The sequence below is a fragment of the Stenella coeruleoalba genome, assembly GCF_951394435.1.
Source record: "Stenella coeruleoalba genome assembly, chromosome: 2".
NCBI lineage: Eukaryota > Metazoa > Chordata > Mammalia > Artiodactyla > Delphinidae > Stenella > Stenella coeruleoalba.
Window position 1 is genome coordinate 175,215,402 of NC_137147.1, and position 26,758 is coordinate 175,242,159.

At 44.0% G+C, this 26,758-nt stretch overlaps 2 protein-coding genes across 14 annotated transcripts in view; both read right to left on the reverse strand.

The window, feature by feature from the left end:
• Window positions 1–5,543, reverse strand: part of FRMD4A (FERM domain containing 4A) — a gene marked incomplete at its 3' end in the record, with an annotated part of 767,390 nt that extends 761,847 nt beyond the window's left edge. For 5 of the 8 annotated variants that reach the window (XM_079914358.1, XM_079914357.1, XM_079914368.1 and 2 more), the window contains exons 1-2: window positions 5,206–5,543; window positions 1,364–1,460 (exon numbers count right to left, since the gene is read on the reverse strand). The remainder of the gene's footprint in view (window positions 1–1,363; window positions 1,461–5,205) is intronic. The other 3 variants (XM_079914365.1, XM_079914371.1, XM_079914366.1) reach the window with 3 other exon arrangements.
• Window positions 5,544–20,071: 14,528 nt separating this feature from the next.
• Window positions 20,072–26,758, reverse strand: part of FAM107B (family with sequence similarity 107 member B) — an 86,347-nt gene continuing 79,660 nt past the window's right edge. For all 6 annotated transcript variants that reach the window (XM_079914379.1, XM_079914383.1, XM_079914380.1 and 3 more), the window contains exons 3-4: window positions 24,040–24,190; window positions 20,072–23,078 (exon numbers count right to left, since the gene is read on the reverse strand). In XM_079914379.1, coding sequence (XP_079770505.1) covers window positions 22,962–23,078; window positions 24,040–24,190 — 268 coding nt within the window. In that variant the 3' untranslated portion in view covers window positions 20,072–22,961. The remainder of the gene's footprint in view (window positions 23,079–24,039; window positions 24,191–26,758) is intronic.

Here is a 26,758-nt window from a genome sequence, read left to right on the forward strand (position 1 = left end):
CTCAATATCACAGAGGCGGATTTGTTAACCAGAATGTCAATATATTACCATGCAATTAAATGCAAGATATGTATATATATATTTTTTTATCTAGGAGCAAAAAAACCTCTGAAACTATAAAGTTAGTTGTATTGTGAATCTGACATCACAGAAAAACCGCGAGGACTGTGGTTCAGCTACCCCAGCTGGACTAGCCACCCTTCTCCACTGTCACACATCCTCACGTTCACAAATATGGACAGATGTTCCTGTGTGCCACTGTTCTACAAATACATAATACAATGTCAAGGAGTGATACGTGCTAAAAAAAAAAAAATAGCAAGGAAAGAAGAGAGGGTGGGGAGGGTGGGAGGGAGGGAGATGCAGGAGGGAGGAGATATGGGGATATATGTATATGTATAACTGATTCACTTTGTTATAAAGCAGAAACTAACACACCATTGTAAAGCAATTATACTCCAATAAAGATGTAAAAATTAAAAAAAAATTTTTAAAAAGAAGAGAGGGTAGGGCTTCCCTGGTGGCGCAGTGGTTGGGAGTCCGCCTGCCGATGCAGGGGACGCGGGTTCGTGCCCTGGTCCGGGGGGATCCCACGTGCTGCAGAGCGGCTGGGCCCGTGGGCCATGGCCGCTGAGCCTGCGCGTCCGGAGTCTGTGCTCCGCGACGGGAGAGGCCACAGCAGTGAGAGGCCCGCGTACCGCAAAAAAAAAAAAGAAGAGAGGGTGAAGGTACCTTGAGAAGGGGACATCAGAGCAGAAAACTGAGTGAAGATGGATAAACTACATGAGCATCTGGGGGAAGGGCCAGCACAGCAGCGGGGAGAATACAAAGGCCCTGGGGGAAATGTGCTTGCTGTGCTCATAAGGACGGGCTTTGTTTCTTAGCAAACATATTGTGACTGACTCGGTACACCCACATGAGTGTCTCACCCTCAAAGTAAGCAGAGCTAAGCTTATTATAACAAGGTATCCTTTTGGAATTGCAACTTGCATCTTCAAATTGTTATTTACATCCCCTGCCTCTCAAACCTCCACGGAACTAACCAAAGCACAAAAAAATTAGCCAAGAAAAGAGTGCTGGGAAATAGCAAAGTGAAAAGCTGGAAACTTTGTGGACAGTGTGATGCAGATGGGGCAGGATGGACAGCTAAATGGATCAGGGCTGATTGGCCTGTGACTCAGCACCTGCAAAGGGAGACATGGCTGCACTTCCCCCGCAGAGTCTGGCAAAAATTCTCGAGCTCAGAGCTGCCTTAGACAAGAATGTCCCAAAGGGATGCATAACAAGGGATAAAGACAAAAACCACCATAACTGCATGGGGGCTGGTCCGCTCCCTCCGCCTCACACAGTGGGGACTACTCACCAGGTCACGGGAGGATGTGCCTGACTGTCTTCTCATGTCGATGCGGGGGACCAGAGAGCAAGAGAATGTGGATCAGGGTAACCTGCGTGTGCCCCAGCTTCAAGAAGAGAGAGAGGTCACTGATAATGGCTTTGCTTTCTGGGTTAACCCCTGCCCGATTCCCACCAGTAGAAACACCCAGAAGATCTCACAAGCAGATGGGTGGCTGGGATGGGATGAACCAGGATTTGCAAACTCCCTTCTCTACTGCCCCCAAGCTCCCTTAGGAGAAGGAGGCTTGCCACCAGAGCATCCCCTGCCAGCACCCACCTCGCTGGAGGGAGCCCTAAGGGAAGTCCCCTGTCGTCCCCTTCTCCCCCCTGCCCACACCCAGCATCAGCCTGTCCCTTAACAGGGGAGTTTGTGCTTCACCTGGTAGGTGAAGATACTATGCTTGCCCATTCCATTTATATTTTCTATTTATATTATCTCAATGCTTTTTCTTTTCCTTTCTTATCATATACTAGGTTCATTAAATTTTCTTTGTCCTTTTCTACACTCTTTGAAGCTCTACATTCTATTTCTAGTCTACCAGAGTTTTGCTTCCATTTTTAGCTAACTCAATTGAACCACATTTTCTAGCAACATCAATAATTAAATAGTATTTTAACCTCCCTCTCCTCCAAGTCAAACAAGATGATATGTTGACAACTTCCTGTATGCCCTCTTCTTAACGACCCCTTGCCCTTAAGCTTTGTTGAAATAACGTTGAATTTTAGTTCCAAGATTATAATTATTATCGTGAGCGCTTTTTTTTTTACTTCTAATAGACTTTATTTTTTTAGAGCACTTTTAGGTTCACTTTCCGTACTTCTGAGCAGAAAGTAGAGTTCCCATATATCCTTTGCTCCCACCTCCATGCACACACAGCCTCTCCCACTATAAAACCCCGCACCAGAGCAGTACATTTGATACAATCAATGAACCTGACACACCATTATCATCCCAAATCATAGTTTACATTAAGGTTCACTCTTGGTGTTGGTGTTGTACATTCTGTGGGTTTTCACAAACATATAATGACATGTATCACCATTGTAACGTCACACAGCGTAGTCTCACTGCCTTAAAAATCCTCTGGGCTCCCGCTATTCATCCCTCTCTTCCCCAATCCCTGCAGCCACTGATCCTTTCCTGTCTCCATAGTTTTGTCTTTTCCAGGATGTCACACAGTTAGAATTATACAGTATGTAGCTTTTTTCATATTGGCTTCCTTCACTTAGTAATATGCATCTGAGCTTCCTCCATGTCGTTCTTTTTTTTAGTGCTAAATAATATTCCATTGTCTGGATGTACCACAGTTTATTCTCCATTCACCTACTGAAGGGCATCTTGGTTACCTCCAAGTTTTGGCAACTGTAAATAAAGCTGCCATAAACATCCATGTGCAGGTTTTCCTGAGGATGTGTGGACATAAAATTTCAATTCATTTGGATAAATACCAAGGAGTGCAACTGCTAGATTGCATGGTAAGATTATGTTTAGTTTTGTAAGAAGCTGCTGACCTTCCAAAGCGGCCGCACCATTTTGCATTCCCACCAGCGACGGACGAGAGTTTCTTCTGCTCCACGTGATCGTCAGCACGTGGGATCCTCAGTATCTGGCATTTCTGCCATTCTAATGGTGTATGATGGTATCTAGCTGTTGTTTTAATTTGCAGTTCTCTAGGGACATACACTGTTTAGTTTTTTAAGTCCTTTAAAAATGTGTTTGTCTTAGTCTGTCGGGTCTGCTGTAACAAGATGCCACAGACTGGGTGGCAAGAGAGATAAACAACAGAAATTAATTTCTCACAGTTCTGGAAGCTGAAAGTCCAAGATCAGGGAGCCAGCATGAGCAGATGAAGGCCCTCTTCTGGGTCACGGACTTCTTTTATCCTCACATGGCAGAAGAAGCTAGGGAGCTCTGTGGGGTCTCTTTTATAAGCACACTAATCCCAATCATGAGGGCTCCACCCTCATGACCTAATCACCCCCGAAGACCCCACCTCCTAATACCATCACCTTGGGGGTTAGGATTCCATCATATGGATTTGAGGGGAACACAAACATTCAGACCATAACAGTATTAAACCTCATGACTACATTAACAGCAATTATTTAAATGTAACTTTAAGTGCTAATGTTTCATCACTCACTATAGCGTTCCTTTCCCTTTTCTGAGTTCATTCACTTAATCCACAAATATTGACCTGCAGGGAGATCGAACAGCCACAAGCTCACAGTCTCTGTCTTCCTGGAACGTACATCCCCCAGCGAGAGCTTTAAGTTATTTTGTATTGGGCTGGAGTATGCCCTTAAGTCTTTATTTTTTTAGTCATTCTTCTCCAAACACTCTTCCCCTGAAAGGAAGCATGGCTTTTCCTTGACCTCCTCCAGGTCTTGGCTCCAATGTCACCTTCTCAGCAAGCACTTCCGAATCCATGCCATTTACAATGGCACCTTCCTGTGTTATTCTCCTGCACAACACTTCTTACACTCAAAGCATCACATTTCATCGAAGGCAGCAAGAATTTTAAGACACACCATTAGGTAGTGTGTCACTAAATGAGAAGACTTGCCAGCCAAGTCCAGGCCTTAATTTTAGGCCACACTGCTCAGGTTTCTTTGTGCAATTCAGAAGTTTTAAGCGGTGTCTTCAGCCTCTGGTCAAAACCCTTGGCATGTGATAGGCGATCCATTTGCAAGTACAGCTCGCTAATAAAACATGATATGGCTACGTCTACTTCGAGGTATCTTCCTTTCTTAAGGTGTCAAAACACTGCTGGTTGTTTATAAGAAAATACGGAATTGTGGTCATTCTTCCAAGAATGAATATTTGCTTCTTGGTTCCCGTGACTTTTTGTGTACATAACTTTTTGTTTCAATGCCGAATCACCATAGAATCTTTCTAAAAACATTTTAAGTAGCAAATAAAATCCTATGCATAGAGTACCAACAATGTGCATGACCAGATTGAAGTAGCAACAATATTACGAACAGCTGTTATCAAACACAAGTCCATATGCCCCACCCACGGGGAGGCCAAACAATACCAAACTGTCAGAGTTTGGAGCAGAGCAAGGTTTAATGCAGGGCCATGCAAGGAGACAAGTGACTCATGCGTTAAAAACCCCCAACTCCCCGAAAGCTTTCAGCAAAGCCCTTTTATAGGAAAGGTGAGGGAAGGGTGTGGTGAGTTGTTGCTAACTTCTTGGTTTCAGAGCCTTTGTTCTTGAGGTCAGGTCACGGTCAGGTCACGATGTTCCTGTAAACCTCCACCGAAACAAATGTTATTCTCCGTTCTCACAAGAAAGGGCAAGGTCCCACGGCTCAACTTTCCCCCTCCGAGGTCCAGGTCCTGGCTAAGAGGAGAGGGTCTCAGGTCGGGCCGGGGACCCTGCCCCGGAGCGCTCGTCCAGCACCCTGTCTAGGTCTTCCCTCCAGTGCCCAGGCCGGCTGAAGAGGCAGCTCTCAGCTGGCGGCACCCTCAGGGCCAGGTCCCCAGACCCTGCGCAGCCATTATCGCTGAGGGGGGAGCCGGCTGGCCCTCAAGCTTTTCATTTAAACTGGAGAGAATCGTTTGTATAGGAGCCATAGAAATACGTGTTGTAGCAAATACCAATCAGGTTAATCCCCAGCTCACGACAATTGTCCTTCTTTGAGAAGCGCCCCAAACACAGAGGTGAACCTGAGGTCATGACGTGTAATGTCCTTGCAGCTTAACCCTGACGCCTGGCGACCCCCTAGGGGTAGACAACTGATCTAAGTTGGACCAATTTCTGAAACGTGAATGGAGAGACTGAAGCTGGTTGAAGCTGTTACCTTACTGGCAGTGTCCATATACTCCAGCTGCTGAGGCCTCCGTGGACCGCGACCCGTGGAGGCCGCCGCCGCCGCCATCAGGTCGCAGAGGTGGGGCTGGGGGAGAGGCTCGCTGCTGCTTCAAGGCCTGGGGGCGGCCGTGGCGAGGGCTCTGGGGCTCTGCGGGACAGCCCCCAGCCTGTCCCCGGGTGCCCCAGCTCACCCGCTGGCCCGAAGCGGGAGGGCCTGGAGGGCCCTGGGGAGAAGCCTACGGACCCGCCTCTCCCCGTGCTCTACGCCACGAGGACCACGGCCGCCAGGCGGGCCTTTGGCGGGGCGGGACCTCCGACCGCCGCACTCTGGGTCTCGCGAGAGCAACTGCGCCCCGGCCCCACCCCTATTACACAGCTGTGGTCAGGTTTGCCCATTCACAGGGCGAGGACAAATGCTTAGAGGCAGCTTACTGGCCAACAGCAACTGTAAGATGCCCGTGATGGTAGAAGGAAGGCCTCCCAACTTCAGAGCAGCTCATGTGCAACTCTGTACTTCCCCAAATCAACAAAATATGGTAATTTAGTTGCATTGTCTGTTTACATGCACCCTCTGCGAGTCTGCAAGCTGTGTGAAAATGGGGAATTTGTCTGTCTACTGATATACCGTGGATGCCTAGAAGAGAACCTGGCCAACAGGACGCATTCAAATATTTGCTGAGGAAATGCGTAAATGAAGCAGGATTTGACGCTATGTCTGCTTACCTAGAAAACCATGAATTCCCCCAGCCGACACTCCAGAGCCCTTCACTCGAGCTTGGAACGCACTTTCATGGTCGTGTTCACGCTGTGTGTTCCTGACCCTCTGGGGGCTAGAAGCCTCTTTTCTGGTAAAAAGGGGAACAGTTGACTGGCACATGTCATCCAGAAGATGAGTGTTGATGTTCTAGACTGTGGTGGGGTTTTAATCAAATGCTTGTAGAATCAAGTGTGAAAATTCAGCCACAATGCTCTTGTTATAAATCAAAAGAAGAGCATGAGAAGGAGAGAGAGAGAGAGAAAGAAAGAAAGAAAGAGAGAAAGAGAGAGAAAGGAAGGAAGGAAAGAGAGAGAAAGAAAGGAAGGAAAGAAAGGGAAGGAAGGAAGAACCAAAGAAAGGGAAAGAAAGGAAGGAAGGAAAGAAAGAAAAGGAAGGAAGGAAGGAAGGAAGAAGGGAGGGAAGAAAGAAAGAAGGGAAGGGAGGGAGGGAGGGAGGAAGCAGAGACCATCTCCTATACACTCTAGGAAGTTTACTCACTGAGGCTCTTGGCTCCTGGTCTGGTGGGAGGGGGAGCACAGTAATTGATTCCTGGGCACTTTGATGTTTGAGGGGCCAGGGAGCTTCTCGGGCAACCCAAGAAGAGCAACAACCCTGAGCAGGCCCTTGTTCTGTGCTTCTAAGGAGGGCATCTGTGCTTGACCTCCAGACCTGTGTGCCTGCAGTGCAGGCAGACCAGTTTCAGAATCCCTCAGCTTCACATACAGCCTAACAAAAAGAAAAACTATTTCTCACTAACTACACATTGGCTTAAATTCCTCCTCTTATGGTTCTGTATCACAGAAATTTATGGCTGGGAAACATGATGAGTGACCTCTGTGGACAGATGCTTCTTTTCTTTTATTCTCAGGACATAGGAATTGACTTTGACAACCATCAAGGAAGGGATCCAAGGCTTTGCAGCCTAATAGTACAGGATATCTCTTTAAATTACCTTGATAGGCCGTCTAAGCTCCTCCGTTATGTTTACATTTCGTTTGATAACCTCATTTTACGGGAAAAGATATGTGATGTGCTATTCTACACGAATTAGCACAACTTAACTTTTCATTTCAGATATGAAATGAAATACAAAGAGTCTTGAGTCTTTAAGATCTTAATACCAGAAGCTCAGCCTCCGGTTACTGATGACTTTAGTGATTGGTGCAGTAGAAAACTGTGACTGCTTTTCCATTCAAAATTCAGAGAATAACAAGCTGGGGGGAAAGTCTCTTGATACAGGGATCCTGAAAGTGTGGTCAGGGAAGAGTACTAATCAAAGACTGGATGCTGGACCCAACGTTCACCTCATTCATTCATTCACTCACTGTGATTCAGTGAGTGCCCACCAGCAGCTCCAGGCACCACACCAGGCACTGGGGCTACAGAGTAACACGGGGCATGGCCAGTGTCTGGAGGGAAAGAGCTGATAAAGTCGTCGTTAGAATGAATTCAAATTTTACTTACTCAGTATTTATTCCTTCCCTTCCATGGTGCTCTTTTCAAAGAAACACATCCATCCTGTTCAAATAATGGTAAAACCCTTTATATCAATAGAAGAAACTGCTTGAATTAAGACACTGCTGCGTGGATTTTACCTCCCCAAACTGTACACTGAAGGCCCTCCTTCCACATTTCTAGTAGGAGCATCCCAAAGTGCCTCTTCCTCCAAGAACAGGGGAGAGTCCAGCTTTTTCAAGGGCCTCGCGCTCCAGTGCCCCCATAGCCCTCATCGGCAGACAAATCTCTGCATCATTTAAAGCAGACGTGAAAATAGAGCTTAGGGCCAAAAGAAATTACAAAGCAAAAGTGAAGGATAATTTATTATGCATGAGCTCTCCCCCCCTTAAAACCTCCCTTTGTTCCGTTTTTATAGGGATCTGGTTTTTAAAGAGAATTCCAAATGAAATTTCCTACAAACAGATGCTTGTACTCACTCAGCTTGCCGATAAGGGGCCAGGAAAAGGAGATGAAGATGAGGCCTCAGGGTCTGGGGTTTGCACTGACAAACGTGGTAAGGCCAATACACATTTGACAGATTTATTACAATGGTGGCCAGTGCTATTGATTTAAACAACTAACAGGTAAAGCAAATCTCATCTAAATTCCTTTGCTGCAATGTAAACGCACCCTAATTATCTCACCTTTGTCCCTCGGAACAGTCAAGTTGTATTCACTCCAATGCATATTGGCAGTTGCTAGAACCCACGGGAAGGGCTGGTTGATAGGCAAGATATTATTGCAGGGCAGCGGGAGGCTGCTCGGAGATGAAATTAGAGATCCTTTCTTTCAAGACCTTCATATCGTGAAAGCCCCTGGTTTCCTGCTTCTTCCCAGACATGCTGGTGTCCACTTCCTAGATGACCAGGGCTTTTTTACAACACCAATCATTAGGTTTAATTAAAATGTTGCCATTGAAAAAATGGACTGTGAGATATTTCATACTATATAAGAGTATATAAAACATGTCTGTGTTGTAAATAATTATAAAGCAAATACTCATGCAACCGTGATCCAGGTTAATTCGAAAAGATACAGGCACCCCAATGTACATAGCAGCACTATTTACAATAGCCAAGACATGGAAGCAACCTAAATGTCCATTACAAGATGAACGGATAAAGAAGACATGGTATATATACACACAGTGGAATATTATTGAGCTATAAGAAAGAATGAAATCATGCCATTTGCAGCAACATAGATGGACCTAGAGATTATCATACTAAGCGAAGTAAACCAAAGATAAGTATCATATGATATCACTTATACATGGAATCTAAAACAAAGATACAAATGAACTTATTTACGAAACAGAAATAGACCCACAGACATAGAAAACAAACTTATGGTTACCAAAGGGTAAAGTGGGAGGGGGGAGGGATAAATGAGGAGTATGGGATTAACATACACACACTAGCGTATATAAAATGGATAACCAACAAGGACCTACTGCATAGCACAGGTGACTGTACTCAATACTTTGTAATAACCTGTAAGGGAAAAGACTCTGAAAAAGAATATATATATTCTGACACCTTGACTTTGGCCTTGTGAGAGTTAAGCAGGGAACCCAGTCAAGCCCATCTGACTTCTGGCCTATACAACTGTGTACTAATAAGTGTGTGATATTTTAAGCTGCTACATTTGTAGTGATTTTTGTTACACAGCATTAGAAAACTAATGCAATGTCCATACAGGTGTTTTCCAAAGTGCGGCAGCAATATTTATTCCCACCCCCAGTAGTTCTAATTGTTCCACATTCTTTCCAACACATGAAATTGTCAGTTGTTTAAAATTTTAAATCTGGTGTGAATGTACTGGTATTACACTATGGCTTTAATTTGCATTTCTATAATTACTAATGAGGCTGACCATCCTTCACACTTTTTTTGGCCATTGAGTTTTCCTTCTTTTGTGCAATATTTGTCGACATCTTATAACCCAATTTTCTATTGGGTTCTTTGTCTTATTAACTGATAAGTTTTCTCTATATATTCTGGATGTGAGTCCTTTGTCAATTATTATTTTGCTAATATCTTTCTTACAGTTTTTGTCTTAAGAAATGTTTCATTATTCCAAAGTCCTCAAAATATTCTTTTATAAATGCTTTATACCTTTGCTTTCATATTTAGGTCCTTTAATCCACCTGGAATTAATTTTTTTGTATGGTGTGATGTAGAATCCATTTTTTCCCCATCTGGATAAATCATCATTTCAGTAACATTTATTAAAATGTCAGTTCTCCCCTCACAGATTTGCAATGTCAGCTGTGTTGTATACCCAACGATAATATCTGTGTAGATCTGGTTTTTGGACCACATTCTGTTCCATTGCTTAGTTTTTTCTTTCTACATCTATACCACACAATCTTAATTATTAGAGTATTGTACTATGCCTTGATATCTGGTAGGGCTAAGCTTCCTAGACTGATCCTTTTTCCTTGGCTATGATTTTTCTCCATTTATATGATAATTTAGAAAATTACTTTAATTAATGTTTGTAGTCAAACTAGCCTTGCATTCCTGGAATAAACAAAATTGGTTATGATGTATTATCCTTTTAATATGTTGCTGGATTTAGTTTGCCAATATATTGTATAGAATTTTTGCATCGATGATCGTAAGTGTTATTGGCCAGTAATTTTCCTGTTTCCTACTTGTCCTTTTTTTATTATCAAGATTTTGGAAACCTCATAAATTGAGTTGGAGAGTGTTTGCTTTTTTGCTGTGCTCAGGAATAGTTTGTGTAAAATTGATTTAGTTAAAAATTTAACTATCTGATAGGACTTGCCTTTGAGGCTATGCCTGGACTTTTAAGATTTCTTTGATCACTATTTAATTTTTTTAAGCATATTATATTAGTTAAGAAAATTTTGGTTTTTTTAATGTTATATTTTTCTCCCTGATTCCAAATTATTTCATATAAAGCAATTTTCAGTAGCAGCCACAAAAGGTGTTAAGCTTGCTAGTTTTTGAGTCTGGAACTATTATTCAGGAAGATCAGACAGATCCGCCCAGAAATGAGAGAACGTGACAACCAGAGAAAGGGGAAGACAATCTTACTTACAGAACAGGGACGTAGTTTCTAATGTCACAGACTATGTAAATCTCAGCTTGTCACTCCAAAGAAAAAGATATTCCAGGTTTCATGTACTTAACTCGTCTTCTAAAAAGAGAAAATTGGCCGCCACAGGGAGCCGTCCTTTTAAACTTACCTCTGACAACACGCTGTGCTCCTTTCTTCTTCCCTGCATTTATTAGATTTTTAATTGCAAGGGCAATTTCCATACATATTTCTCTGCAATGTCCACAACTTTCTGATAATTTAGGCCAGCTCCAATTTATAGGCAAGGAAACTGCTTTTCCAAAATCAATTAAATGACTCCAAGAAATGCGTCTTCAGAGCCAAGATCTAAGAACCCTAGGATTGGAAGAGACCTCAGAAATTATTTGGGCAGCTCCCTTTTTGCACTGAGAAGTTTAATAAGGTACAGCCAGTGAGAGGCAGAGGCCCAGACAGAACCAAGTGCCTGATCTTGGGCCAGGGTCCCATCCATTACCTGGTGAGATTTTCCCCCAATTGGAGCCACTGCACTGAAGCTACTTAAAGTTCTGTCAGGAGGGTCAAGCTCGCCTTTGTGCAAGGTCTGCGCAGGGATAGTTTCAAGTCTCTTTCTCAGTAACGCAAACACTTTCCGGTGTAGTGACCCCCGGTTCAAATGGCAGAAGCAATCCTGAATTGTAATAGAAAGTGGCCTAAACTCAAAACCAAGACACGCTCAGGCACAAATGAACATTTCATATTCTATATCAGTTTCCATTTTATAAAGAAATGTTAAAAGCCTCTGCTGACTTCCGTTTCTCTGGTGTTTAACAGTGTACAGGGCACTTTCTCCCGTGCTGTTCATTTACTGCAATTCAGCAAAACTGTGTTTAGTTCAGGCCGCCGCAGACGTTGACGAGATCCTTGTAATGTGTCGAGGCAAACGAGTACAAGCTCCATCGTGCGTGACAGAGCCTGACCCAGGTAGGGACCCTTCTAGGGCTGGGGGGAGCCAAGCAGGGCCATGGATGTGAGGGGCAGCCTGGTGGTCAGGATTTTTGAGCTGAACCACGAGTAACTGGTGAGATTTCACCAGATGGCCAGTACACCGGATGTGGGGAGAGCAGAGTTGCAGAAGCAGGAAGCTAGGTGGCAGCGTGACACAGAGGCTAAGGGCACAGGCTTTGCCATCACGGGAACCTGGGTCTGAGCTCCAGGGACCTCTGTTTACTAGCTGTGTAGCCTCAGATGAGTTCCTTGGCTTCTCTCCGCCTCAGTTTCCCCACAGATAAGCAGAGGGTGATGATAGGACGTAGCTCTTGGGTTGTGGTGAAGATTAACAGATAAAGCACTTAGCAGAACACCTGACACCTGGCAAAATTCACCTGCTATGGGTTCAAAACACTGGAAGTAGCCCGATGGAGCGGCCAGGATGGAGAGACTTCCAGGAGAGAGAAACGGGACTCTATTATATTGACAAGGGAGACAGTTTCTGAGCAAGGCGGTGATGTTCAGAGTTGTGTGTCAGGAAAGAATTTTAGTATTAGGAAAGGAAAAAGATTGGAAGCAAAGAATGGAGGAAGAGAGTCTGCGTGAGAAATGGTTCCATGGTTTGTTCATTTTGTGTGTGACTCTATTTCCTCCCTGGAACACCGGCTCCCGGAGGGCAGCCCTGCACCCTCCTTACTCAAGGGGGGTCCCGGGCTGGTACTCAGCAGACTCCACCCCGGATTGGCCGGATGAATGAATGAACGGGTGAAATTGGGCTTCTCACACTCAGTTGTGGACGGGAAAAGTCCAGTTAGCCCATTTTATGGATAAGAAACACAGCACATCCGGAGGTTCAGGGACTCGTCCACTGCCCCACAGGGAGAGGCAGCTCTGGGACCAGAAGAGAGGACTGTTTACTCTGTGTGCAGGAGGCCAGCATGACAAATGGACGTGTTTGATTTACATTAGTTCACCTAAGATCAAGAACAGAAGATGAATATTCTGAAAAAGAATTCTAAGGCCTACAGAGGAAAGAATAATAAAAATAATAGATTCATTAATTAATTCCAATTCTAATTAAAATTTTAAAGTTCTCCTCCTGATGCACACTAGATGGCAGCATCTCGCACCACTTTGAGGGCAGTAACAATGGCAACCGGCCCCCTCCGGGAAGGGTATCTATAGAGACTGCGCCCTAAGCTAGGGCCTGATTTTTATTATTTTATTTAAGCCTCATGACCACTTAATTCTGCAGATTAAAACAGCCTAGCAGAAAGGATCAAATCCAGAAACCTGAGGTCACCAACCTTCCTCTTGCAAAGAGGTTTCTCGTGGCTGCCTTGCCTCATCACTGAAGATGCTCCGCAGGGAAGCCTTGCTTCCTAGAAGCCTCTGAATCAGGGTCCTTCCGTGGTGAGAAGGGGTAGCAGGGACAGAGGAGTCCCTGGGCCTTCGAATGGGCCGGCGACCCCTCCCACGCGCCTCCCTTCCTGGCCCCCCGATGTCTGATGAGCTGGGCCAGCCCTGGGCACCCTGGAGACAGCCCACGCCTGCCAGTGCCCACGCTGCCTCTTTCCAGGCCCCATCTTTCAATGGCAAATATTTATTGAGCACCTATTATGCACCAGCAATATGCCCCAAACACAAACCCCCAAGCCCTGTACGCCTTTGCCCCAGCGCCATCCATCACGACCGCCCTCCTTCTCCCAGATCCTCGGGGTTCCTGCTCAGCTTCCGCAAGCCCCCCTGCTCAGGCCCGGCCTGTCCCTTTTCTTCCCCAGCCCAAAGGGACCGTCCTGGCTGTTCCCAGTGCTTGGGGGTGCATCAAGGTGTCTGTGCCAGGCAGCAGAGGGTAACTGTTCTCTCTCCCCAGGTGACGGCACGTTGGAACTTTCATGGAGGTAAACTGTGGTCAGGATTTTAAAGATTAATGCTATAGGCTTTTGGAAGAGGAATTCGGGAGAGGTAGGTGTTGTGGCTTTAAGTCACACCATGAGGCAGAGGGTCTCGTACCAGGATTGCCCGGGCACTGGGCGTTCGTTCTGTGAGCAGCACGGTCCTGAAGCCATTCCGGCCCACACAGGCCTCTGCTGACAGAGCCCGCACGGGCTCATAAATACAAGCTGGAGACAACAGACACAAAGAACAGGGCAGCAACCATAACAGCTGCTAATGTTTATTACGGGCTTCACATGTGTCGACTCCTGTAACTCATGCAACAACTCAGTGAGGCAGATATGTTCATTATGCCCATTTTTCAGAGGAGGAAACTGAGGCCAGAGAACTTGTTTTCCCAGGACTGCAAAGCTAGAAAAGTGGTGGGGCTGAGATTTGAACAAGAACCTGGGCTCCTAACCGCACTCTGCTGCCCACTCGAGTTTCCCCAAAATGCCAAAGCGACATCCAATGTGAATTTCATCTCTCACATACACACGCACATGCATGCTCACACCTTCTACTGAAGGCAGAGATCTCCAAATACCTCCTGGTTCGTGCTGTCAGCCAGTAAGAATGAGTCCAACGGTTAGTTTCAAGCTGGGGAAAGGAAGCACGGAGGCCCGGGAATTGGCCAATGGCTTTGGATCACTGCGTTTTTCTCCTACAGAAACGTGTGTGTGAGCCTACAGGTGTGTCTCTATGGTGACACAGACAAGACCGTGGTACTTTCTTGTGACACCTGGATTTGACCTTCCCTCATACTCTCTTAGAAAACCATAAATTGCTCTTCTGCGGCTCCTACAACATTTTCTGTATCCACGTCTGTCAAGGTCAACATATGGGAGGTTCCTCTCATGTTGGGGACACTTGTTTACTCGAAGGGCCTCGAAGGGGCATAAGCTTCAGAATGGGGACTGTACCCTACTCACGTTCAGCCTTCATGCCGGCTAGCATACAGCAGACGCTCAATAAATGACTCCTTGTGAGAGGAGAGGGTGGACTCAGGAAACAAGGGGTCTCCTCTCCATTCCTGGGCTGGCCACCCCTCCACTTCACCGCTCCCTCCCTGGGCTCCCCCTGGGTCCCCATGCCCATCCTCCATCATAGAACAGGAAGGTGCAACACTGGATACCCAGAGCCAAAAGCCACCACGGGTCAAATAAGACAAGAGGAAAAGGACGCAGCACTGCAGAAAAAGCCAGCACAGCTTGGATCGATACCATGTGGGCCGGATTCCCTGAGATCTTGTGTACGAAGCAGGCCATTCGGGAAAATACGGTAAAGAAAGTCATCACCTCCAACACCGCAAGGGGATTCATGAGAGCCTCAAAGTTGCAGGTTTGCAGAAAAGAACTCACCTGGCTGGATAATGTTTGATCAGCCTTAAAATGTCTTTTCTGTTTCACTATGTGAGAAGGGGTGGGGGTGTAGTTAATGAGTTGTGTTGAGAATGAGGGAGGAGGGGACTTATCTCTAAGATGAAGAGCTTATCAGTACGAGTAAATAAACAGCCTACATTTGGAATCCTCCAAGTCTTGGATTATGGGTTAAATGTCCTTGTCCGAAGAATAGAATGTGGAAGAGAAAGAGCAATTACATGCGTTCAATCTTGTTCTACTCAGACTTGGCGCGATCTTTCTGTCTTTCTAGTAGTTTCTAATTGGCTAGATTTGTCGGTGCAAATTGACCTGTGGATTCACCCTCACTGCCTGGTCTCCTGCTTCTTTGGGGGCCTTCATAGCACACACCACAGTTGTCACATTCTGTTTGTGTGATTCTCTGAATAATATTTGGCACCTTATTAGATTTTAAGCCCCAAAACAACAGGGACTGAACATGATTTTGTAGCCCCGTCACTGAGCACTGTGGTAAAAACGGACAAACAGCCTGGAGAGGAACTGTGTGCTTCCCCGGAGTGCCATTCATTCCTGTGTGCCCACTCCAGGCACGTGGGAACAGCCTGCCACTTGCTTGGTATTAATCATGTCACCGCAAACTGCACAGTTCTTCAGGGTTCACGCTAGGAAGCAAAATATACCCACCCATAGCCTAACCTTAAGTACCTCAGGAAGTCCTTTGGAAATAATGTCAGACGTTACCTGGCAACCCTACAAGCTGTTGTGCGTGGCGGGCCTGTGAGTTTACTTGCTGTGCTCTCCTCGCCGCACTCCACTCTCCTGTTACTGATATTCATAAAAACCTGGGTTTTCAAACTGTCCAGTCTTATTCTTGGAAGAGTCTGTGAAGCAAAAAGGAAGATCAAGGATCAATAAGATGCGCATTTCATTGAAAACATCATTTGAACTGTTCCTTTCTACTGCTTCCCTTCAGAGAACATTTATGAGAGCATCTACGTAGCAGTAAACAGTGTATTTCTTTTCTTTTCTTAATTTGCTCCTATAGGTCTTATCTTCTCAGCATTCTTGTGGCAGTTCATTTAATTTAATGCTTGTTATTATTTGTTACATCCTAAGCAATGTCTTATCTCTGAACAAGATTATAAACACCCCAAGGGCTGGAACCAGCTTCTAGCAAGATATCTTGTAAATATCTTCGGTTAAGTACTTTCAGTTGACTGAGCTGGCATCTTTGAGAAACACTGAAATCACTAAGGAAGGAAAGAGAAATGGGGACAAACAGCTCATCAAATTAAAGCCAATTCACAAGTTTTGACCAGAAAATTGCCTTCGCTCATTTGAGTTTACACAGTGAATTTTCTCCTCATGAAGGCCCTAGGTTGGCTACCAGCCCTAAAGAGGTTATCCATGAACCCGACTCTGGTTCTCAGTTCACTGTGTAAGATTTTGCCCCCCTGGCTTGCAGTAGATGTTTTGGTCGTGTTGCCCCCTCTTCGCTGGTACCTGGCTGACACAGGTGTGATGGTTTCCTGAAACCTCTTGAATGAGTAAATAACTGTGGGCAAATGACCAAGGTGGTACCCATGTGATCACACCTCCCACTTCAACAGTGAAGTCAGGACAATTGACGCTGCACCCTACATTCTCTGACGTAAATTCTATTCTAAGCCAGCCTCCATCCCAGTGCCTATTAGCCCTTTGTAAAAGGCCAGCATTTCTCCAGTTCTTGGCTAGCTCCTCTTTTGGCTAGCCAAAATCTTTTTTCTTTTTCTTTTTTTGGCTAGCTTAAATCATTTTAAAAAATTTTACTTATTTATTTTTATTGAAGTATAGTTGATGTACAATATTGTGTTAGTTTCAGATGCACAGCAAAGTGATTCAGTTACACGTATATATGTATATATCTTTTTTCTATACTTTTCCATTATAGTTTATTGCAAGATACCGAATATAGTTCCCTGTGCTAAATAACAGATCCTTGTTGTTCATCTATTTTATATATGATACTGTGCATCTGTTACTCCCATGTCTCAATTTATCCCTCTCCCCCTTCTACTTTTGTAATCAGAAGTTTGTTTTCTACATCTGTGAGACTGTTTCTGTTTTGTATAGAGATTCATTTGTACTAATTTTTAGATTCTACGTGTTAAGTGTTATATCATATTTGTCTTTCTCTGTCTGACTTACTTCACTTAGTATGAAAATATCTAGGTCCATCCATGTTGCTGTAAATGGCATGATTTCATTCTTTTTTTATGGCTGAGTCCAAGCTTTAATGGTAACCCTCCTTCATCCAGAAGAAACAGAAAGAGAAATAAAATATTCTTAGTAATAGGATGAAGGCTTCACCTGGAAGCAAGGGAGAAGGTAGACAGAAGTTTCACTATCATCCAAGAGAGAATACGTCCCAAGAAGACTGTGAGAGGCCAACCTAAAGCTCCCCCAAGGCACTGTGTGCACAGGGTATCAGTAATTCATTACCAAGCTGCATGTGCCCACCTTTCCAGTCCCCTTGACCTCAGCCAACAAAAACAACAGTAGGAAAAACCAATATTGTAGCCACACTACCTTAAATTCCAGTAGCAGAGGAAACATTTAAAGGGCAGAGTTTTCATGGTGAAGCCTACAACTGGATCTCGTACAAGGAGCCCCGGCTTAGGTCTCTGGTTCATCACTGGGGGGCCGACAAAGAACTGATATGTTCCTCACTGCCATTCTGGAGCCCTTGCTTCTCTTTATTCCTTCCCTGGCTCCTCTTTTCCTTTGATTCTGCTTCAATTACAGGTCTGTGTGCTTAAAATAATTGGATTCTTGACAGTTTCTTAAAACGGATTCACTTGTACTTTGCTTTTTGGAAATGCTGAAATCATTCTGTTGTAATTTTTCACCATACATGTGCTCAACACATAAATAATTATGACATGAATATCATTTCATTTTTAAGAGATGATTTTGTATGAAGCACACATTTTTTTTCCCCAAGCTTTTTCTTTGCTTCTTATGCCATTTTAAACACCGGTAGGTCAAGAACACACTTTAATTGTGTAAAATTATTAAAAATATAAAAATACACAAATTAAACTAGGAATCCCCCATTTCTGACCCCAATTCCTTTCCCTTCCCCAGAAGTGACTACTGTTTACATGATAGGTAAACATCTCGTCTTATCGATAAGCATTTATATAGATGTATGGATACACTTTTAATTTTTTCATGTAAATGGGATTATATTACATGTGTTGTCCTGTAGCTTGCTTTTTTATATAATAGTATAGCTTCAAAGTCTTATTTCTGTAAAATAAAATAATAATACCTTATTATTTTAAAAGATATGCATTATAGCCCATAATAAGGAATACAGATGTATTATACTCAATCTAGTAAACTACTAAAATATAGTTGGGTTGAGAAATTATGAGAAATGCTGCAATATCTTTGAACAACAATCTTTGTGCAGATAAATACTTCTGAAGGCCAAATTCCTGGAAATCTAATTGTGCATTCAAAGGATATGTACGTTTTTAAAAGCTTGACTGAGGTATAACTCACATCCCATAAAAGTTACCCATTTTAAGGTATTAGTAGATTTATGTTTATATGATTACTAGTATATTTAAAGAGTTGTATGACTATCACCACAATTTTACTTTAAATCATTTCTATCATCCCCCAAAAGAAACCTCATGCCCATTTGTACTCATTCACCATACCCGCCCCCAGCCCTAGGCAACCACTATTCCGCTTTCTGTCCCTACAGTTCTATCTACTCTGGACATTGCATATGGATGTAACTGTACACTATGTGTCTTTTGTGTCTGCCTCTTTTCATTTAGCATAATGTTTCTGACGTTTGTTCATACTGAAGCATGTATAAGTACTATGTTCCTTTTCACGGCTGAATAATATTCCATTGCATGGACATACCATATTTTGCTTATCCATTCACCAGCTGATAGACAACTGGGTTTGTTGGTTCACACTGGAAACTATAGCACAGAAGAGTAATCATCAGCAGTGGTCACACATAATAACCAAGTGGAAAAGGAGGCATGAGCATAGAAATAACAAATTTAGAAGAACACAACAGTATGTTCAAGAAAATACAGAACCAAATGTCTCAGAGAATTCACTTGATGATTCTTAGTAGAAAAAATTCCCAGTATGATCCTACTAATTATATAAGGTATCGATAAGGCATACCAGACTCTGGTTGGCATTACCATCTTGCTGGGAAATCTAAGGGCAAGTGGGAAGATGTTCCACAACATCCCCAATTGATAATCAGACTGCATTTTCTCACCTGGGAAAAAAAAGTAGAAATTATAATTGTGAGACTGTGAGGCTAGCTCATAAAGATTTTATTTACCCTAAAACCTTAGAATAAAACACTTCATTTTTCATTATACTAGTAAATGTAAGCCTCGAAGTAGTATTCTAATACTTCTTTTAGGTGTACTGTAGCATTTTAAGTCTTACCAAACATATTAATTGACCTCTGTCTTCTTTCAAGTCTATGACTACTATTGTAGGGAACATACAGTGGTCCAATGAAATGGACTGACAGCCTCAAAACTGTCACCTTGGAAAATTGCCTTGTTATTCCACTTTTCAAATTATTTTTGGAGCCCACCTTCTTCATTGGTCTTTGGAGTTCATGGTATAAACCCTAGACATAGCAAATCTTCACTGCTCTGAGTAGATTTAATTTTTCAAAAGACTCCAAAGACATTAGGAGTTGGGTGACTAAGCTCAGTAGTAATTTGGGGGTGGAAAATAAGGACAAAGTATAGAAACTTCACTCTCCAAGCTATTTCTACCAACAGTATAATGCAGTCATGTGTACAGCTTCCCAAAGTGACTTCTTTGAGGATGAAGTTAATTTAGCTGAATAAGCAAAATAATTTCATGGTCATACTTATGACATGTCATGTGTGCTCACAAGCACTAAAAAACGGCCCTTCGCAAAATATATCTCCCACTGTCCTACCAAGCTACCTAAAATTCAGAATACTTTGATCTGTAGAACGGATGGCTGTTGCTAAAATACCATATATTCTAAGCAAGGTGTAGCATAATACCTTAGCATGAATTTGCTTGACAGAATAAATCATCAGCCTTGACTGACACAAGGCAAGAGGACATAACTGATTTGGGGGGAAGGCCATCAGAGGGAAAGCCTCGAACCACCTTCTAATCCTTGAATCGAACACAGCACCCACTCCCCTCCAATTCCACACAACCGTCTTAAACACATCAGCCAAACACAGACGCATGGTCCAAGCGTGTGGTGATTTTTATTAAGAATAACTTTGGTTCTAAGAATTCCACCCTCAATTCTGTAATACTTTCCATTAAAAACAATTATACAAGAGCAAATACAAAAAATATTAAATTATGAAAACAAATCCATTAAGGCTCCCTTTATATATATTATATACACTCAAACAAGTCAGAATTTTTCAGAGTAGAAGAATAAAGTCAACTGTGATAGCTTAGAAAGCAACACTACTCGGAGACTAGAAAACACGGAGCTATTTTAAGAAAACCGCAGAGTGGAAAAACGGAGCCATTTTTCTCAAAAATTGGCTCAAAGCACAAAACTGCTTGGATGTTCATGAGTCCTAGGGGTCTGGACTGTACAGTATGAAAGTGTGGAGGGAGAATGACGCCTTTTTAAACTCAGGCTTATAAGCTGAGCTGACCTGGCAATTTCAAAGAGCTTTTCTATCTGGACATTCCACTGTCTAGTGAGGAGACATCGCTTGACACTATTTACAAGTCTTCTTTTGGCCAAACCTTGGACTGCTAACCACTAATAATTTTGCAGATTTGTGAGTGAGACTGGGAGGGAAACACTCTTGGAATTTATTTTTTCCCAGTGAAGAATGCATTCTAGGTAAATTCTAGGAACAGAATTGGTCTTTCTAAAGGAGCCTGTTAGGGCCCTTGAGAATTTTATCAAGTGGCAGAATTGCTTCAAGGATACACAATCTAAAGATCTTACATATCCGGTTGGATTCAAGGCTATGAGCTACTCCTGAATCTTCATTTTACAAATTGCATCACTAGTCCACATGCACAGGGGCAGAACTGTAGTCAACGTACAATCGGAAACGTACTTTCAAGATGATCAGTTAATGCTCTTTCCTCTCTGAAAAGGAAGAAGGATGGAAAAAAATAGTTACCATTCCATCCTTCAAAAGTAACTTATGATAGAGCAACATTGTACCTTAAGCACCTCATATTTTATTCAAATAATACTTGCTGATGAGAGAAATAATCCATTTCAGGTGTAATCAACATGTTCTATGACTAGCAGTATATTATCTATGCATTTACTTTTGTCCTGTCCACATTAGGGGTGAACAGGAGCCTAATCACCAACCATGAAAACTACAGAATTCCCATAGAAAGCTACTTTCTACTTAGGCTTGTTGAGGATTCAAAAGCTCGGGATCCAGCTTTCTATGACTCTTGAAAGAAATTATAAGAAGAGCCTTCCGGGCTTCCCTGGTGGCGTAGTGGTTGAGAGTCCGCCTGCCGATGCAGGGGACACGGGTTCATGCCCCGGTCCGGGAAGATCCCACATGCCGCGGAGCGGCTGGGCCCGTGAGCCATGGCCGCTGAGCCTGCGCGTCCGGAGCCTGTGCTCCACAACGGGAGAGGCCACAACAGTGAGAGGCCCGCGTACCGCAAAAAAAAAAAAAAAAAAAAAAAAAAAGAAGAGCCTTCAATGTAGGAATTATCGGCTGAACCGTTTCTACAAAGAACATACTGAATCCACACAAATTCTTCTAGACCACCCCAAGCAGAACGTCCCCCTGCCCATCCCGGCAATAGAAAAGGGATTTTGCGTTAAGAATCTGGCTGTAGTTGGTAACGCAGGGCTCACACGTGGAGTACAGCATGCCAGCTGGAGAGCGCCAACCGAGCAGCCTCCCCTTCCCCTCAGCTGTTCCTGAGAGATCAACAGTAGTCACAACATCATCCTTACGAACGCATCACCATCACTAAGGTAGTGGTGAACTAGCCTTTCTTCACAAGAAAAAAGGGCAAAGAGCTAGGTGACCATTAATCAGAAAATTTCAAAGGTTGGCTTCAAATAATATTAAAAATGTATAAATGCTATATATCTTCCAAATGGGCCTCCTTGAGACCAATCTACATTTGATTCACATTAAAATACCCAGAGAACTCTTCCTTCACAGCTCCACATGGGAGCTTTCCCCACACTGCTCTCAGGAGAAACCAAAAGATTTGGACCCTCTACTTTTGACACTGAGGTTGGGTTATACGGACTAGTTTTTATTCCTCGAAGGAGTGGGAGATTATTTCACATAAAAGGCGTGGCTGAGCAAGAAACTTAACAACAAAATAAAACAAAACCAACCCCCTAACAGTTATCAAAGCAAGACATGGATTTATATGATGGACCTTCCCTGAAGTAGAAGGTCACCGTGAAGCATCAGGGAACCAACAGGAACGGAAATAAGATCAAGACAGACGTTTACGTAGTCTTGTTTATGTATCTCTTTGTTCCCATATTTTTAAAGTTCCTCACTCTATTTCTGAATCTTAATGCCGACAAAGGTAAGAACTGTGTTCAACATGAATATTAACATTCTCTGGTGTTAAGCCTAACGTGGGTGAAAGTGTAAATAGACAAGAAAACAGAATTTACAAACAGTGGATATAACAGATCAAACGCATTTCTGCGCGATCTAAATTACTGAATGGGTAACTAAAGGAAGAACGAAACACATTTTCTTTACATTTGAAAAGAAAAAAGGCTCTGTGCCCCACTAAACTTGGCTTGAAAGAAAAACCAAGTAGTGCAACTCTCAGGAATTTATGCCAGTGTCCTCTTCCTTTTTTTCTTGTTATTGTTATTTTTTAAGTCTTTGAACACACAGGTCCATTATCCCAACTTAAGTGCTGGGCAACGTCCTTCATTTGGCGAATAGGAACTGCAACAGTCACAGGTGTAACCGATCCAACCCGGATGGTAGGAAAACCAAAACCAAACTCTTTTCAAAGTAACAGTTCTCTGCTGGCTGGGATTCTCTCCAGGGGCTTTGGCCCTGAGGTTAAGTACTGGGGAGGCCCCTGCACACACTTTTTGTGTGCGCTGGGCTGGTGCGCGGTCTCTGCAGCCTGGACCTACGACTCCTGGGCTTGCGCCACTTCTTGGCCTGTTCTTCTGAGATTGCCTTTAACCTTCACAAACTCTGGGGCATTTTCTTGCTCTTCGCGCAATTTCTGCTTCTCGAGTTCAAGCTAAACAGAATTCAGAAACAGGAAAATTATTTACAAATGGACAGGCTTTCCAAAAACACTGTTCCTCTTTCCAAAGTCCCTAACAACTCCATTTCCCAACGGAAGGAAGTTTCTCCTGGTCTCCGCTTTAAATACATTTGTATCTTTACATACGTGGCTGGATCTAGGTGCTGGGGTAAGAATTCTGCACAGGAGCAGCAGCTGACTGGTTGTTGCTGAAATACCGAGGGATGACGAGAGCCTAAAGACTAAGGCTAAGACTTAAAACGGGACCCGAGGGCAACACGCACTTGCTCCACAGTCTTAAGCGAAGCTGAACGTCGCTCAAGTGCTTGAGCTCCCGGCACTGGGCTGTGCGTTCTGTGATATTCCCTGGTTTTGGCTTTGCCTCCTGAATCCCTTCTAGGTCCTCAACAGAATCCTTCCCTTTATCTTGAGTGTATTTTAGTCCACCTGCGGACACCTGTCTCAGCTTTTCCTTTCATGGTATAAAAACATTTACATCCGACGTGTCTGGGAAATTCTGCTTGTTCCAGCACCCTTTATTTCTCAGGACAAGGTAAGTCAGAGAAAGACAAGTACTGTATGATCTCTCTCACATGTGAAATCTAAAAACAGTGAAATCGTAAGAGCAGAGGGTAAAATGGTGACTAGCTAGGGGAGTGCGAAAGATGCTATTTAAGGGTACGTACTCGCAACTAGCAGAGAAGTAAGTCCTGGAGACCTAATACACAGTACGGGGATTATCGACAACAAAACGATTATAAACGTGAAAGTTGCTAAGAGACTAGAACTTAACTGTCCACACCAGCTAGAAGAAATGATAATTATATGATGCGACAGAGCTGTGAGTTAGCACTACGATGGCAATCATATTGCGATACAAATGTACCAAATCAATACATTGTGGCCCTTAATCAACAACAACCGAAAAAACACCTTTCACCCCAATCACCCCTACCTGCTCCAACTTCTGCTGCCGTTTTAATAGTTCTATTTCCAAGTCAGATTTCTTCTTTTGTGCCTCCTCTTCCTTCTGCTTTATTACTTGATCCCGTTTTCTCTTTTCCATCACTTTCTGCAGCTCTGGCTTATTCTGAGGGGCAAGTCCCCTGCAAAAAAGCATTAACAAATCACTTTGCTGTACACCTGAAATGAATGCAGCACTGTAAATCAACTATACTTCAAAAAAATTTTTTTAATTAAAACTAGTAAAAATAATTTTTTTAATTAAAAAAATATTTAAAGCATTAACAACATTTAAAAGTTTTAATCTAGTGGATGCATCTTTCATGAATAGAAATTTTAGGCGTCAACCACAGAAGAGGGGTCTCGTGACTTAGCGTGACTGTGATGCCTACCACCAGCTAACGGTCGACACTGGGAGCCTCAGAAATCCATGAGCATGAAAGGAAGCGCAGGAGCACCTTCCAACAGTAAGCAAAACCCATCGCTCGATAAAATCATCCTGAGCGCCTACCGTATGCCCGACGCTAGGTCATGCAAGGGAGGTTAGTGCAGGAGGTTTGGGTGGGGAAGGTGGGGAACAGCATGCTCATTCGCTGGGTGGGACGGTCACCCACCATGGAGAGGAAGATGTTGAAGCTTCCCAGGCTCGAGCCCCTGACCCCAAGTACTAAATGCAGCCTCGAGAGAAGCTAGCACAGACACTTCAACAACCAAATGGCCCAGAAACCTCTTCCAATCCTTCACGTTTCAGACTTGGGAGAGGATTCTTGAGCATCTAAAAGGCACGTCCAAGGTTCCATCATGGCTGGGGGCATGGCCCTGGAGAACCTGGATCCCGAATCCCAGGCCAGTACTCTGGAACCATTTCAACTGCTGACAACACACGGAAGTCAGCCTTCAGGGGACCTCAACACTGGGGAGAGATCAATCAGGCTGCCATCTCTTCAAATGGGGCGAAACAAAACCCAAACTCGGGCCATTCCCTAGCAACCCTCATCTGAAATGTCTGAGGCAGGTCAGGAGAAGGACGACGTTCACTGGCATTTTCGCAGGTGGGATTTCTGTCTATGTTAAAGGTCAGCTGGGACTTGCCTGGTCTCCATGTCCTCGGATAATTCCTCAGGATTTCTCTAGTCCGGGCTCCCCCTCTTCACCATCCTCTCTCTCTTGAGCCAGTCTCCACTAGCCCCTGAGTCATCTCAACTCATTATTAACTTTGACAATAAAAAAGAAACCAAAAAAGAAACAAACAAACAAAATACACAAAGGGCTTCCCTGGTGGCACAGTGGTTGAGAGTCCGCCTGCCGATGCAGGGGACGTGGGTTCGTGCCCCGGTCCGGGAAGATCCCACATGCCGCGGAGCGGCTGGGCCCGTGAGCCATGGCCGCTGAGCCTGCACGTCCGGAGCCTGTGCTCTGCGACGGGAGAGGCCACAACAGTGAGAGGCCCGCGTACCGCAAAAAAAGAAAAAAAAAAAAAAGAAAGAAACAAGCCACAGAACAGGAAGAACGCTATCAGTGCCAAGCAGCCCAGGGGGTGAGTGACAATGCCATCACACGTGTCCACACATGCACACGTGGCCCCAACCGGCACCGGTGCTTTTCTGGGCTGCGGGAAACCGGTGCTGCTGAAGCAGCCTCAGACCACCGAGGTGGCCTGTGCGCCTCCCCACACGCCTGCTGACCTTGCTGATGACACCCGGGAGTCTGTAGATCAGGCCGGTCGACCTCCGTGGCTCTTCTCCACTCTACTTCAATCAGCTAATGCAACTAATCAACTAGAAGTCATGTGAGTTGCCGTTAACTGAAAGAATTTCCGAAACGTGCTCTGGCTCTAAGAATCTCAACACCACCCTTGCCTCAATCTCTTTCAAGTTCACCCTATCACATCTGTAAAATAATCCTCGGTGTCACACTTCCACATCTATCTAGTGGTGATTTTTTAAAATGCTGGCATCTCTCCTCTCTACCTCTTTTTAAGGTCATAATAAATGATTTTGCAAAGTTGCTGTTTACAGAGTAACCGTCAGTGGATTCCATCACTGAAGATAAAGGACACAGAGTTAAAATAACATATATGTCTTCCCTTTCCCAATTTTCATTAGCAGAACTTTCGGTTTTAAAAAAACAGAAAGAGGAGTTTTCCCGGTGGCCCAGTGGCTAAGAATCCGCCTGCCAATGCAGGGGACACGGGTTCGAGCCCTGGTCCGGGAATATCCCACATGCCGTGGAGCAACTAAGCCCGTGTGCCACAACTACTGAGCCTGTGCTCTAGAGCCTGCAAGCCACAACTACTGAAGCCCGCGAGCCACAACTATTAAACCTGCGTGCCACAACTACTGAGCCTGCGCTGTAGAGCCCGTGAGCCACAACTACTGAGCCCACGTGCCACAGCTACTGAAGCCCGCGTGCCTAGAGCCCATGCTCCGCAACAAGAGAAGCCACTGCGATGAGAAGCCCGTGCTCCGCAACGGAGAGGGGCCCCCGCTCGCCACAACTAGAGAAAGCCCTCGCGCAGCAATGAAGACCCAATGCAGCCATAAATAAATAGATTAAAAAAAAAAAACAGAAAGAAATATTAAGTTCAGCCATATTTCCAGTGAAATAAAAGAGACGGGTTATTTTTGCGATTTACAACTTATTTCACAATTATTAAGATTGTATGAGGAGGACAGAAGTATAGACAGACTACTCTGGAAATTAAGTCTTAC